The 16,359-nt window shown below is 40.7% G+C and overlaps 1 protein-coding gene across 1 annotated transcript in view; it reads left to right on the forward strand.

Annotated features, from left to right (window-relative positions):
* GRHL2 (grainyhead like transcription factor 2) overlaps positions 1-16,359 on the forward strand; it is a 112,282-nt gene that overhangs the window by 39,752 nt on the left and 56,171 nt on the right. The window contains exon 7 of the mRNA XM_065895190.1: positions 14,000-14,094. Within this exon, the coding sequence (XP_065751262.1) occupies positions 14,000-14,094 (95 nt within the window). The remainder of the gene's footprint in view (positions 1-13,999; positions 14,095-16,359) is intronic.

Here is a 16,359-nt window from a genome sequence, read left to right on the forward strand (position 1 = left end):
ATTTAATTAAGCTCTTTGAGGCTGGAGAAGCCAAAATAAGGATCCAATCTTAAGAAAACTCTTTGAATTGGCTCCAGGAACGCAGAGCTGCCACTAAGTGTTTCTTCTCTTGAAAAGGCGAGTATTGAAAAAACCGAGAGCCGAATAAATGAGCATCTCATCATTGTTGAGAGATGCTGTGAGGCCAGCCCTGTGTTATCTCCATTTCACAGATTGGGAAGCCAGCTTTTCTAAGGTGGCTGCTGATTCTGCTGTGCTCACACCTACAATCCCCAGATGCTGTGGTTCAGCGTCACCAAAGAAAATAGTAAGAGCGGGAATTGCTTCCCTCCTTTGAGGGACACATTTACCTTCTTGAAGAAATATATTTAAGAGAATTGGAATTTCAATTTTGAAATAACATCTAAATCCTCTAATAATCGTTGGAAAATAAGTAAACAGGAATAGCAACATGAGTAATTCAAATAGCAGTTAATGCAAAAATCCCTCGTAGAACAAACACCTCCCAACCCTATCGTCTACATAACAAACTTCGCTTCCTTTATCTGTGGACCAGTTTGGTAAGTGATTGGGCAGCCACGGGCTATCGGGGAGGTTGAAAATGGAGGTTAATTTTAATGGATCTTGAGCCACTGAAGGAATTGGGTTTATAATTCCCAATTTATCAAAAGGTAATCCATCTGAGGATTTATACTTCTTGTAGTGTGTCTGTGTCCTGCACCACCAATTACCAAAAAGTTCTTTCTTTTGTTTGAATCTATTCAGTTTGCAACTCAAAAGGACAATTATAGGAGCTGGAAAATTATTTCTGATATTTAGGGCTACTAGACACTAGAATGCGTCTTTGAGAGAGACCGTGGAATGTCTTATGACAGGACAGCAATTCTCAAGACTCTTGCTAATAATAAAGTATCATCATTTGAGAAAGAGTTCAATTTTCTTTTATAAATTAGAGTTGGTTTAACTGGGAAGTGTTACAGTTTCTGGAAATAACTGGGGTGGGGAAAGTTTGGGAACTTGTGCTGGAGGGAGAGAGCCCTGTTTGTAGGTCTGAGATGATTTGGGCTGATTAACTTCTAATCCTATGTACCTATAACATCTTGTCCCCTTCCTCACTCTAAGACTGTTAGCGTATTAAGTAATGAAATGAAGAATGGAATAAAACATGAGTAGTTCATGCAGTGTACAAGAATAAATTATTTACGGAAGCAACACCGTGTCTTCATTCAGTAAATTGTCAGAATATGTCAGGTACTTTTGTGTTGTTCACAAATGTAAGAGATAAATAGTTTGAAAAGACAAAATAGGTAAATTGAAGTTAAATCTCACTGAATAACAGACTGATGAGAAGAGTTAAAATTTAAGCTCATCCAAGTTGAATTAAATTCAGAGCTAGAGGCCATGGTGTGTGTATAGGCACATATGCATGTGTGTATATGTGTCTACACACAGACTACGACCTACTTTCAATTTGAAATCAACTTTATGGGTCAAGATCAGCATTCTTTTTTTCCCCTTTTCCATTATGGTGTATTACAGGATACTGAATATAGTTTCCTGTGCTATACAGTAGGACATTGTTGTTTATCCATTCTAGGTATATTAGTTTGCATCTGCTAGTCCCAAACTCCCAATCCATCTCTCCCCCAATCCCCTGCCCCCTTGACAACCACAAGTCTGTTCTCTATGTCTGTGAGTCTGTTTCTGTTTTGTAGCTAAGTTCATTTGTGTCAAATTTTAGATTCCACATATGTGATATCATATGGTATTTGTCATTCTCTTTCTGAGTTACTTCACTTAGTAGGATAATCTCTAGATCCATCCATGTAGCTGCAAATGGCATTATTTCATTCTTTCTTATAGCTGAGTAGTATTCCATTGTGTGTGTGTGGTGTGTGTGTGTGTGTGTGTGTGTATCTCACATCTTCCTTATCCATTCATCTGTTTATGGACATTTAGGTTGTTTCCATGTCTTGGCTATTGTAAATAGTGATGCAATGAACACAAGGGTGCATGTATCTTTTCGAGTTATAGTTTTGTCCGGATACATGCCCAGGAGAGGGATTGGTGGATCATATGGCCCTTTTCTCCACACCCTCTCCAACATTTGTTATTTATAGACTTTTTAATGATGACCATTCAGACTGGTGCGAGGTGGTACCTCATTGTAGTTTTGATTTGCATTTCTCTAATAATTAGCAATGTCGAGCAGCTTTTCATGTACCTATTGGCCATCTGTGTATCTTCTTTGGAGGAACATCTATTTAGGTCTTCAAGACCAGCATTTAAACAATGAAGTCAAATGGAGTAAAAATACTAGCATATCTGAATGCAGTAATGGGTTACAATGTAAAATGCTTTTCTTCCTCTAAGTTTATGGTCAGTGCAATTGAAAGCTATCTCATGGGCCTATATAATTCCTTCTCAAGAAATAGAAGGGTGAGTCAAACACAAAGAAAATATTAGGTTTAGCCTACTGGGAAAATGCCAAGAAAGAGTTCATCTTAAATGATGTATGGAGAGTAAATATCAATAATATTATTAATAGCTCCAGCTTTAATAGTGCCGAAGAGTCGTTCTATGCCAATCACATTCTGTGAGTCACAACTTAATGTTTTCATAATGTCAGCCCCCTTTGTTCTGGATTATGTATGGAAAGGTGCTCGTTGGAAACGTTATATATCACAGAAAGCAAAAGGCTCTGCTTTGTACGTAGAGAGAACTTCTTAGGCTTCAATCCCAGCTTGGCCCTTTCAAAACTAAGTGACTGCTGGGGAGGAGAGGTACTTGACACGTTTGCCTGTTATACCAAGTAGGAATCATAAAAAAAGCTACTGATCAGAATTGCCTGAGGTTGTGTTTGTGAAGTATGTGTATTTAGCACACACTAAGCTCTCAAAAACTGGTGGCTGTTCCTACTATTTGCTCAGGGCCCAGGACCCAGTGATGGAAATACATTTAGTGCCTCTAAAAATCAGCTCAAGTGTCAACACACTTAAGGAAACCCAGGTTACCTCTGACTTGGTAAAAGTATCATAAAAGAAATCATGGACTCATTAGTGGTCTCGTGAGTCATTCAGATTTTAAGAAGCTGCTTCTTTGATTTTGAAAACAGAAAAAAAAAAAATCTCAGAACCTACTTGGACTAAGGTTTATTTATTTTACCTATTTCAAGTCAGGGCGAATACTCCTAGAATGACCCTCAACTGTTTCCTGAATTTGAGCTGATCCCATCTGGCCGTTGCAGACAGAGAAAAGCAGATGTTTGAGGACGGGAGGGATGGAGGAAAGTGGGGAGTAATGTTGTTTCTGTCACTGACCACAGGACTAGCAGGGTCTGTTCCCTTAGACATCGCTTCTATTTTGTGGCTGAGGAAATACAAGTGCAGAGAGGTTCAGTAACTTTTCACTGGACGTCTTAGGGCTTGTGAGAGGAGGATAGAAATTAAATTCAGGTCCCCACCAGTGTCCTTTCTCTCTGTGCTTTGGGCACCACTCTATAAATGGACTCCTTGTAGCATCCTGACCCCAAATACATGAACTACCCCAAGTTCTTGGCTTTTCAAGATAGGCATCTTCTTAGGCTGTGGTGTGTTGCACACTGAATTGGCAGTAGCGCCCTGAGCCATTTTCAGCATTCAGCTTCATTATTACACTAGTCCAGGCAGAATCTACACCTTTCAAAAGAGAAGCAATTTTTACTTTAATTACAGCACTTCTTTTTATCTCCAACAATACATACAAAAAATAATTGAAAGGGGTATTTATAATTTACCAAGCACATGAAGCTTAATTAAGTTGAAGGAATTAATAGTTCCTTTGACCGCATTCCAGGATCACACTTACACAATCAGTCGGAAGAAAACTCAATCTACAAAAGTCTGAATTTAAAGACCTTTTAACAGACCACTGATTTCATGCAAAAAAAATTTTAAAGATAACGAAGGATTCACCGTCCTGCTTTCCATCACAATTAAAATAGAATTGAATCCCATAATTTCAGCATAGAATATAACTTGCCAAAAACATACAGAAAGTATTGTACATCCAAAAGGGTGTGCCTAGCAGCCCTTTGCTGAAACACTGTCAAGTTTATCATCTTTGCCCCGACATCCCTTGCTTTCTCAGAAGGGCTAGTGTGTGAGCTCCATCTTCCTGGGGTCTGCAGCACACATCCCTGACTTTGCCCTCCTTTGTCAAGGCATTTGCAGTGGTCCAAAAATGTCCAGTCTCTCCACATCATCAAACTTACATTCCCCAGCACTTCTCTACCAGTTAGTTGCCACGTAGGCTATGCTATGATTTTTCTCTGTAAGATATTACTATCTGGTGGCCATTTAGTGTTTAATTTGCAAGATAAATATAGGCAGTGGTTAAAAGTATGGCCTTTGGCATTAAACAGACCTAGATTCAAATCACAGGTTGGTCTGTTACCAGCCACGTTATTTTTCACGAGCAGCTTAACTTCCCTGTAGGAGGATGCTGATACCTACCTACCTCCCAGAGCGGTGGTGGGGATTAGATGAGGTAATGTCAGTGGAAGGCTTGGCACTCAGTAAGCTCTCAGTCTGTGGCAGTTACTACTGTCCCAGGAGCATTTGCGTTTTCATGTCAGGAGATGACAGTGTCTGTTCCTAAAGGAAAGTGAGTTCTAGGATGGGATTCCAGGCAAGAGAATAGCAAATGTTTTGGAGCAGGTGGTACCCACGTCTCACCACGTAGGTAACTGCCTGGTCCTCCTGTATGTGGTGTTGATGTCCGCCCAAGAGGGGAGACCTTTGAGGAAGCAGAACAATCTGTCTCATGGACGTCATGGGTAGTTGATGTAGGACATCAAGGCATACCTAGCGCTTTCCAAGACTATATGTGGGATAAATCAAATGCACACCAAGGATTCGGTCATTTCAATTTGCCGTAGATCCATGCTACCCAGGATGGTCTCCAGAGCAGCAGCAACAGCCCTGCCTGGGCGCTGATTAGAAAGGCAGATTCTTTGCCACGTCCCAGACCTGCTGAATCAAAATCTTTGGGAGTGGGCTCGGACATCTGCATTTTATCAAAGCCCTCCAGTGATTCGGATGCACCCCTGCATTTGATTATCCCTGTTATAGAACATCCACACAAGCCTATAAACTACGAGAATCCAGACACCATCCGTCTGCGTCTTTGGAGGACATCCTAACACGCCCTAGAGAATCTCTACGGCTGTGTGTTCCCATATGCCTCACTCTGACATGCCAAGGACACACTCAGCCTGAGAACAGACCCTGGAAAGTTTGACTCTATCGCCGGCAACATGACATTAACAGTGAGATCAACTTCACTCTTATTTCATTAGACAAACTCTCATTTCTTCTTCCCAGGGATGCGTTGTTTTTGATGGTTTGAGCTGGTTGTGTACTTTAGGGTTATTCCTTTGTGTGAATGACTGAGATTACTAAGAACTGCCTTCGTAACTCAGATTCCGTTGACGTACATTTTTTAGAAACTTGTTTTAGCCAATTGTAGTTTTGTGCCATCATGTCACTTTTTGGAAACATCTGAGCCATATTTCTATTTATATCCCCATGCTCACCAAGTAGATGCTAGTATTCCGTAGATATTTACAAACTCGTGTACAAAACCTGTAGTTTTTGTGTTGCCTCATCATTTTTTTAAAGAAATGAGAGTCCATTCGAAATGCAATACGAAGCGTTTTATTGGGCTTCACTTTATGGCGCTTAACAGATACTGCTTTTTAAAAAATTGGATGTTTGGGGCAACCCTGCATGGAGCAAGTCTATTGGCACCATCTTCCCAACAGCATTTTCTCACTGCATGTCTCTGTGTCTCATTTTGGTAATTTTCTCAGTGTTTCAAACTTTTTTATTGTTACTGAATTTGTTATGGTAATCTGTGATTAGTGATCTTTGATGTTGTTATTGTAATTGTTTTGGGACACCACAAACCGCACCTATACAAGACGACAAACTTAATTGATAAATGTATGTGTTCTGACTGCTGCACCGACAGGCCATTCCCCCATCTCTCTCCGTCTCCTCGGGCCTCGCTGTTCCCTGAGACACAATATTGAAATTAGGCCAATTAATAATCCTACAGTGACCTCTAAGTGTTCAAGTGAAAGGACAAGTCTCACATCTCTCCCTTTAAATCAAAAGCTAGGCGTGATTAAGGTCAGTGAGGAAAGCATGTCAAAAGCCAGGACAGGCCAGCAGCTAGGCCTCTTGCTCCAAACAGTAAGCCAAGTTGCAAATGCAAAGGAAAAGTTCTTGAAGGAAATTAAAAGTGCTACTCCAGGGAGCACACGAATGATAAGAAAGCAAAACAGTCTTATTGCTGACATGGAGAAAGTTTTACTGGTCTGGATAGAAGATCAAACCAGCCACAAGATTCCCATAAACCAAAGCCTAATCCAGAGCAAGTTCCTAACTCTCTTGCATTCTGTGAAGGCTGAGAGAGGTGAGAAAGCTAGAGAATAAGAGTTGGAAGCTAGTCGAGCTTGGTGTATGAGGTTTAAGGAAAGAAGCCGTCTCCATAACATAAAAGTGCAAGGTGAAGCAGCAAGTGCTGATGGTGAAACTGCAGCAAGTTACTCAAAAGATCTAGGTAAGATAATTAATAAAGGTGACTACACTTAACAACAGATTTTCAGTGTAGACGAAACAGCCTTATATTGGAAGAAGATGCCATCTAGGACTTGCATAGCTAGAGAGGAGAAGTCAATGCCTGGCTTCAAAGCTTCAAAGGACAGGCCGACTCTCTTGTTAGGGGCCAATGCAGCTGGTGCCTTGAAGTCGAAGCCAGTGCTCATCTACCATTCTGAAAATCCTAGGTTTCTTTAGAAATATGCTAAATCCACTCTGACTGTGCTCTATAAGTGGAACAACAAAGCCTGGATGACAACACATGTGTTTACTGAATATTTTAAGCCCACTGTTGAGACCTACTGCTCAGAAAAAAAGATTCCTTTCAAAGTATTACTACTGCCCATTGACAATGCACCTGGTCACCCAAGAGCTCTGATGGAGAGGTACTATGAGATTACTGTTGTTTTCATGCCTGCTAACACACATCCATTCTGCAGCCCATGGACCAAAGAGTAATTTCAACTTTCAAGTTTTATTATCTAAGAAATATATTTTGTAAGGCTATAGCTGCCATAGATGGTGATTCTTTTGATGGATCTGGGCAAGGTAAATTGAAAACCTGGAAAGGATTCACCATTCTAGATACCATTAAGAACGTTTGTGGTTCATGGAAAGAGGTCAAAATATCAACATTAACAGGAGATTGGAAGAAGTTGATTCCAACCTTCATAGACGACTTTGAGGGGTTCAAGATTCAGTGGAGGAAGTAACTGCAGATGTGGTGGAAATAACAACAGAACTAGAGTTAGCGACTCAGCCTGAAGATGTGACTGAATTGCTGCAACCTGATGATAAAACTTTCATGTATGCGGAGTTGCTTCTTACGGTTGAGCAAAGGAAAAAACTTAGTCGATAAAGCAGCGGCAGGGTGTGAGAGGTTTGACTCCAGTTTTGGAAGAAGTCCTGTTGTGGGTAAAATGCTATCAAACAGCATTGCATGCTACAGAGAAATCATTCTTGAAAAGAAGAGTCAATCAATTCGGCAAACTTCATTGTTGTCGTGTTTTAAGAAATTCCCACAGCCACCCCAGCCTTCAGTAACCACCACCCTGATCAGTCAGCAGCCACCAACATCCAGGTAGGACCCTCCACCTGCAAAAAGATTATGACTCGCTGAAGGCCCAGATGATGGTTAGCATTTATAGCAATAACGTATTTTTAAATTAAGGTTTGTACATTTTTTTAGACATAATGCTATTGCATACTTAATAGCCTACAATACAGACTAAACATAACTCTTGTATGCGCTAGGAAACCAAAACATTTGTGTGACTCACTTTATTTCAATATTGGCATTATTGGGGTGGTCTGGAATGAAACCTACCATATATCGGAGGCATGCCTGTATGTTCACAATTAAATACTTTAAAATTCTTTTAAAGTAGGGTGATTACTTTTTAGCTACAGTGGCTCTCATACAAGAATAAGCCATACACTCAAATCACATGACTTCCAATCATAGGAGGGAATCTCAGATGCAGGGGTTGATGGTAACTCTCAAAAATTGTATGTTCATATTCTAAGTCGCAGAACCTGTAAACATGACCTTATTTGGGAGAAAGGCCTTTGCAGATGTAATGAGTTAAGCATCTCAAGATGAGATCATCCTGGCTTAGGGTGGGCCCTAAATCCAATGACAAGTCCTTAGAAGAGAAGAAAAAGGGGGAAGAAACACAGAGACACACAAGAGTACATCACGTGCAGGCAGAGGCAGAGATTAGAGTGATATGTCTGCAAGTCCAGGGATGTCAAGCATTGCCAGCCACCAGCAGAAGCTAGGAGAGGCATGGAACCTCCAAAAGGAACCAATACTGCCAACACCTTGATTTGGAATATCTGGCTCCAGAACAATGAGAGAATAAATTTCTGTGGTTTTAAACTTCCAAGTTTGTGGTATTTGTTATGGCAGCTCTAGGAAACTAAGCTCATTACAATACCTTTTTTTTTCTTTTGGCTGCGTTGGGTCTTCGTTGCTGCTCACAGGCTTTCTTTAGTTGTGGTGAGCGGGGGCTACTCTTCGTTGAAGCGCATAGGCTTCTCACTGCGGTGGCTTCTCGTTGCGGAGCACTGGCTCTAGGCATGTGGGCTTCAGTAGTTGCAGCATGTGAGCTCAGTAGTTGCGGCACGCAGACCCTAAAGCACACGGGCTTCAGTAGTTGTAGCGTTTGGGCTCAGTAGCAGCGCACGGGCTCTAGGGTGAGCGGGTTTCAGTAGTTGTTGTGCTCGAGCTCAGTAGTTGTGGCTCGTGGGCTCTAGAGCGCAGGCTCACTAGTTGTGGCGCACGGGCTTAGTTGCTGCGCAGCATGTGGGATCTTCCTGGACCAGGGCTCAAACCCGTGTCCCCTGCATTGGCAGGTGGATTCTTACCACTGCACCACTGGGGAAGTCCTACAATACCTTTTACTGGTTGCAGCTATCAGCATTTACAATTTTTGGGTTTGAGAAACTTTCTTGAGGAAATAAATTCAGGAAGAGTTAACAACAGGTTGTGGAGGTTTTATTCCTACACCAAGGGTCATGAACCCTTAAGCAAACAACAGTTACCAAAGGACATTAAGACAGTTTTCAGAAACAGGAGACACATCTATTAGCATTTTGTTTATTAGACTAAAATGCATGTGGACAAAGCAATATCAATGTGTGTAAGTCGTGTACAAAACTTTGACAGTCACCACATGATAGCAGAGCTGTTTCACCATCTATAGGTGAGTGGCTTAGAGACTAAAAACAAGGGGGTAGAGAAGAACAGGTATGTCTTTTATAAGGTTAAAGAGGAGTGTGTGACATTAGTCTCTTAGTTATATTTTTGTTTAGACTGCTCATGGATCCATTATTCATTCATTTACTCAACAAATTTATGGAATGCATCTTATCTGGATAATGTTAAACACTGAGAAAGTAGCAGTATTTAAGTTCCTTGCCTTTACATAGCATGTATAGCTAATGGGAAGTGGCAGTGTTAAATAAATAAACAAATAAATAAAACATTGATATGTAGTATGAAGGAAATAAGCAAGGTAATGTAGCCACCCAATAAAAAGTAGCCTGACCAGTCTTGTTTTTTTTGTTTTTGGCATAAAAAGCATATTAAACGTAATATGTTTTTCATTTATTTGTCTAATTATTTGTATTCTGTCTCCTTCTGAGCTGTAAGCGCCATTAGATCAGGGACCTAGTCTTATTTTCTGCTGTTTCTTAAGCGTGAGGATGCTGCCCAGTATATAGGGAACACACAGTACATATTTGTTCAATACCTTTGTTGATTGAGTAAGTGAACATGATAGAGAGAAACTGACAGAGACCCTGTGCAAGACCCAGAAAGCATTTATTTGTGTTTGTATTGCATTTGTTCTTAAAATTCTTTACTTTTCTAAGCTAAGATATTTTTTTAGGGGAGGAATTTCTCAGGTAGAGAAGGTGTGGAAAAATAAAAACTTAAAAAGATCTAGGTTAAGTGTTTGACCAAACCATTTTGATTTCTCTTTATTGCTAGATATGGCATTTGCTTTTTAAATTTATGATTGATTTATGATTTTAAAAATGCTTGTTAAAAATTGCAAAACAAGGCTTCCCTGGTGGCGCAGTGGTTGAGAGTCCGCCTGCCGATGCTGGGGACACGGGTTTGTGCCCCGGTCCGGGAAGATCCCACATGCCGCGGAGCGGCTGGGCCCGTGAGCCATGGCCACTAAGCGTGCGCGTCCGGAGCCTGTGCTCCGCAACGGGAGAGGCCACAACAGTGAGAGGCCTGCGTACCGCAAAAAAAAAAAAAAAAATTGCAAAACAAAATTGTAAGACTATCTTTTAAAACAAATAGCTAAGAAGAATCAGGGAACTCAGTTCCTTTAAGTTCAGTGATCTATTTTCTTTTCAAAATTTTAAGAAACTGGCTGGCCTGCTGAAAGCACAGTTTTGCATTTAAAATCATCTGAAATATGATAAAGCCTTTTTTTAAACTTGTAGGATATAAAATCATTTTCCTTTGCTTTCTGTTTTATCGCTTAGCTTTATTTACTTTAAATCGATAAGAAAATTTGAATTCCCTAAGAGAAAAATGAGCAAAAGACAGAACAATAAACTGTTACAATAAATGAATAAATTTTAAAAGCAAAGAGAAAGAATACAAAGAAACAGCCAGAAAGCAAATAGAAGACTGTTCTATTCTTTAGCAATCAAGGCATTGCAAATAAAATAATGTTAGCATGCTTTGCATACCAACTTGGAAAGAGACAGTTTGAGGAAACAGGAAGTCACACACTGTTACTGTGAATATAAACTGTTTTAACCTTTCTAGGAGCAATCTGGCAAAGTGAATTAGAAGCCTCAAAAATATATTTGCCTTTGACCTATTAATTTCACTTCTGAGAGTATATGTTAATGAAATAATGAAGTATATATGACTATTTTGCCATAAAGATAATTAGATGAAACGCTATTTAAGGTAGCAAAGTATTATACATCATTTAAGGGTCCAATAGGAGCAAAATAAAGTTATAGCATTTTATTTCAACCCAAGATAATAGTATTTGGACATTAAAACTATTTTCCACAATTTTATTTAGTGACATGGAAAGATGCTGAAGATGTATTAAAGGGAAAAGAAGCAAATTAAAAAATAATTGTTACAGTGTTGTGTAAAAGTATTTACCTATTTTCGAGAAAGGGAGACAGAGACTGAGATAGGAAAAATGAAGTCTACACAGATGTGTTTGTAGTGGGTGAGTAGATTGTGCCTGCTTTTAAATATTTTTCTTATTTGTTCATGGTATACGACTTTCCTATGGTGAACACACGAGCTTCTATGTTAAAGGGTGTGTGCTTTATTTAAAATGTAAAGATCTATAGCTTTGCTTTAAAGTTTCCCTGAGGAAGCCAATAAAATTATAGACAAAGGGCATGAATAGGCAGTTTGTATAAGGAGACACCTCGTTGGCTATCCTGGATGTGAAGAGACGCTTGAATTCATAGGTGATAGAAGAATGCAACTATAATATCATTAACATCCCACTTTGTACCCACTGGATTGGCCACAGAAGTCAAAATTTGGTGAGAAAGAGGGGAAATAGAATTCTGGTCAGAGTATAGATTGACATGACCCATTATAGGAAGTGAGTCTGAGGGCCATTCTGGAGAGCACATCTCAGTAGGTTTTTCTGAAGTTAACCAGCAATCCAGGTCCCAGTAATAAGGAGTTATTTTAAAAACACAAAATCAAACTGACTTTGTTTTATTATGGATTATTATGAACTTATTTTATTTATTATTATTATTGGCCATGCCATGCGGCTTATAGGATTTTTTTTTTTTTTTTTTTTTGGCTTACAGGATCTTGGTTCCTCAACCAGGGATCCACCGGGGCCCCAGCAGTGAAAGTGCTGAGTCCCAACCACTGGACCTCCAGGGAATTCCCCTAAACTTATTGATATTATTACTATGGACTTTGTTTTATTATTATTTGTGTTATGGATAGAAAAATCAAATAGGAGCCCTGCTTCTCCCAGCCTAATTCACACGAACAAAATGAGTTGTATTAGTAAGAGAAGGTAATTAAAATCTTGGTAAAGGATCACATGAATTTAGATTTTGTGATAAATGAGGAGGAAATGATCTAAAAATGATCAGATATGTGAATTTTAGGAAAGCCCACTTCAAAATCTTACAGCATTAACATAGAGAACTTGCTGAAGCCTCAAGAAGCCACCAGCCCTGGAGTGATAGGGCCACTTAGAACACAGGTTGAGGAAATGCCCATTTGGCCAGAAACGTCAAATTTTGTAGACAGTGAACACTTTATACTTTATACCGGAAGTCAATCATAATAACTCATCCTAACTCAGAAACATATTCAAAAAGATTTTATAAACAAAAAGACCTCCAATATCATTAGTATTGAACCTTCCTCTGGCCCCCATTGTGGGGCTGGAGTGTGATGACTCCAAGAGAAGTGTGCAGGGTCTAATTGTAAAGCATATGATGGGTCATGGTGTAAGTTTTAGCCTTAAAAAATTAATAAAAGCACGTGATTAGAGTTTTCATTTTAGAAAAATAATTATGAAAGTTTAGAAAGAAAGAACGTATGTGATTAGGTGATCAAGTTGTGAGTGAACCAGACCTCAAAGGAAAGCAGATGGGCCTTACCGTCATGCCAGCCAAGCAGGACATGGCCAATGTTTACTTAGTACACAAGGGATGGAATGGAGGTAGGATGTCATATTGAAGGAGGCCAAGAGTAAAAATCTAGATGGTAAGCATGAGCTAAAAGCCTCAGGAAGTAGTGAGGATTAAGCTACTAGGAACGTCGTGTCTAGACCTGAAGACCAACTAAGGCAGTGACAGTGGAGACAGAGGAATATCACAGTGTTGTCTGTGGTACCAGAGAGCTGGAGACCACTGAAGGGTCCATCTCTGGGGAGAGGGGATAAGTAAATTGTAGTTGGTGGTCACCACTAAATTCTATGCAGCCACAGCTAGGATTTAGGCTTACAACCAGCAACGTGGATACGTCTGAAAAGGCCCATAGCGAGGGTTGCCAGATAAAATACAGGGTGCCCAGTTAAATCTGAATTTCTGTTAAACAACAAATACTTTTTTAGAGTATGATCCAAATATTTGCTAAATCTGGCAACCCTAGTCACAGTACGGCACAATTTGTGAAAATGAAAACTATGTACACAGGCAAATCAACCCAACTTACTTCATAAGGATACAGAGCAAACATGTTGATAGCTATTGTGTTTGGGGGTGGGGGATAGAGACAATAAAAAGGAATAAATAAATATTACATAAATAAAGAAATAAGAGAGGGCCTTGAGGGGACAGGTGGCGGTAATGAGCTGAGTACGATTGACTCAGTTCTCTGTACCTGAATCCGAAAAGAAGTAAAAAATAAGTTTTTCTCTACTCTTGGATTTCTTCACTGAAGCCCCGGAGACCCTGCCTGGCTGATAAAGAGAATATTCTGTCCTATGAAACGATCCCTATGGAATACTCTGGCACTGCCGGCAAAATTCAGTGGCAGAAAAGTGAGTAGGAGAGAGACTAGGCAGGTGGTTCATCTGGAACCTTGTCAGGAAGAAGAAATTTATAAACCGAGTTAAAAAGGAAACTAATGAACAAATCAGTTAGGAACATTGCTTCACCTAGGTTTACTCTTTTAATAGAGGAACATGCTTACATTCTTATGGAGTAAATATTAGTAAAAGATTATCAGCAAGCACAAATCCTTAACTGTTGCCATGGAGACAGACAGAAGAATAGGCAAAGTTGCCATTTCCCCACTGGAAAAATGATAATTCAATACATGTCGCCCAGTAACGCTGATTCTTTTAATACCTTTTTCTTTTTTCATGTCACAGCCGATTACAAGGAGAGCTTTAACACGATTGGCAACATTGAAGAGATTGCGTATAACGCTGTCTCCTTCACCTGGGACGTGAATGAAGAAGCTAAGGTGAGTGTTAAAGTAGCACTGATTCATTGGTCGTACCTTTTAAATACCGTGTCCTTTCTCTGCAGAGGATTCTTTTACAAAAGCCTCTGAGTAGGGAAAGATCTGTTAACTTGAGCCAGAAAAAAGGGAAATGAACCTATGATCTTTCTCTTGAGTCACACACTTTCAATTACATGCAGCTAAATTGCCTTTTGTGGAGCAAGGAGAAAGGGGGTGTACCTATTCCCCTGTGGCCTCCCGCTGAACGGGCCAGGCCCCTTGTCCCTCCCAGATCTTCCAGGCCCCCAAGCTCCATTTTAGCACTTGGGGCTGACAGGATTGGGCCAGAAAAATCTTTTCTACCTGCACTGCAGTTTCCCCAAACACCTCTCCAACTGCTGCCTTCTTCAGAGGCAGGAAGGTGCTCAGAGCTACTGTCGGCACAGGTAAGCAGCTGGGCAAGCCTCCCGACCCCCGGCCCCTTTGAGGCTTCATCTGGTCAAAGGAGGGTGCAGGAAGCAGGGCTGCAGGTCTCTGAACTTGACTCCCTGAGGAAGAGCGACCACTGTGACCTTGAGCCATTTCTTTCCTGTTAACCTCAAGCTTAAGCTTTTCTTATTTCTGTCTGGTGCCAGCATGGTTAAGAAGGGCAACAGTAAAATCTCTGGCCAGGTGCATTCTGAGGATAGATGTCCACCGTTGCATGGATTCGGGTAAAAAAGTGAGACTTGATGATACTCAGATTTGCTTTCCAACCATGAGTCTCTGAGTTTATGAAAACTGAACTTTGCTGCTATGCCCACTCTCCTTCCTGTGTTCTGTACCTTCTGATTCTCGGTCCTTATTTTGCACCAAAGGGAAGGTTCCAGGTGAACCCAAAGCTTGTTTTCTGCTTCGGTTATGTACCATCTAGGAGGGCGTTAGAAGACTTTGTCTTGGAATTAATGAAAAGGTCAATGTAAACAACTACTTTCAATGCTTCATTGTCTGTAAGCAGGGGAAGGCCAGGTGAGAAAGGAAACTGGATGGGAGTTTGTGAGCATGACTTAGAGAAGAAGATGAATTGCTCAGTGTCTCATTTCACTCAGGTATAAAACAAAGTAAATGAAATTGGCTTTAGGCCCAAGAAAGGTGACCTAAATGGGCAAGCAGAAACAGAGCTCCATAGTAGCTGGGAGAATGTTCCAGTGGGTCGGTGCATCTGAGGGAAGGCAGGAGGCCTTGTGATGTGATGGGCACAGAAGTGCAGGAAAAGCTTCTCCTCGAGGCCCCACTCCACCTCCGTTTAAAGTTCCTCACCCAAGCCCCAGGCTTTCTCCTCGTGCCCGCTTCTCTTCTCCCAGAGGCTAGATTACTGGGCTGGGTAAGGAAAAGGCAGTGTGTGCCATGGTATCAGGGCCCAGGGTTGGAATCCTGGCAAGTCAGCTGACCTCTCTGGGCCTCAGTTCGCTCATGTAAAGCAAAACAAAACAAAACAAAACAAACTTTTCCGATTGTCCCTGCTGTAGCAAGCATGTGCTGGGAGCACGATGTGTGAAAATCCAGTCTCTGAGGGAGGTAAGGGAATCATTAGCTGGACAGCAGTGTGTGTGAGGAGTGAGAGGCAGGCCCAAGCAGAGCCATCCATTGGGAAGACAATGGGATCCTATACTTGGAAGTGCCTTGTCAAGGTAAAGCAAGCTGTAAAGTGAGCTGTAACTACAGCCCTAAATTTCCTTATCGTGCAATCTGATAACACGTGCTAGAAGGTGAATGCGTTAACTGTTACCAGTCAATAAGGACCTTTTAAAGAAAATGCCTAAACCTGAAGGGACATCTTGAATGATGGCGGCTCTATGGTCAACCAGTGGGGTAGTTAATTGGGGGTTGAGTTGACTTTTCTTGCATTTCCCATAGGTAAGGCTTACTTTTCTTGTTGAAATATGAATGTTTGTGCACGTGTATTGTTCCAGGCTGACACATTTAAGGTCACATCTGCTTTGACAAATGGCAGTGCTTGCTTGCTGTAGTAAAACTTGTTTCTTTAATACATATTTTCAGTAACTATTATTTGGTAGTTGCAATTGTGTGCAGTTTGGGTTAATCGATGAGTAATAAAAATAGCTCCAAATACTTCTGCCAAACTACTGGAAGAGCTTTTAAAGAAAAACCATAAAAGTTAAATCCATTTCATTAGGTAGGCTGAGAAGATTTTTTTTTTCAACTTGCAGGATGTAAGGTTTTTCTTTAAAATATCATTGATTTTGGGCTTCCCTGGTGGCGCAGTGGTTGAGAGTCCGCCTGCCG

This window comes from Phocoena phocoena, chromosome 17, assembly GCF_963924675.1.
Source record: "Phocoena phocoena chromosome 17, mPhoPho1.1, whole genome shotgun sequence".
Classification (NCBI taxonomy): domain Eukaryota; kingdom Metazoa; phylum Chordata; class Mammalia; order Artiodactyla; family Phocoenidae; genus Phocoena; species Phocoena phocoena.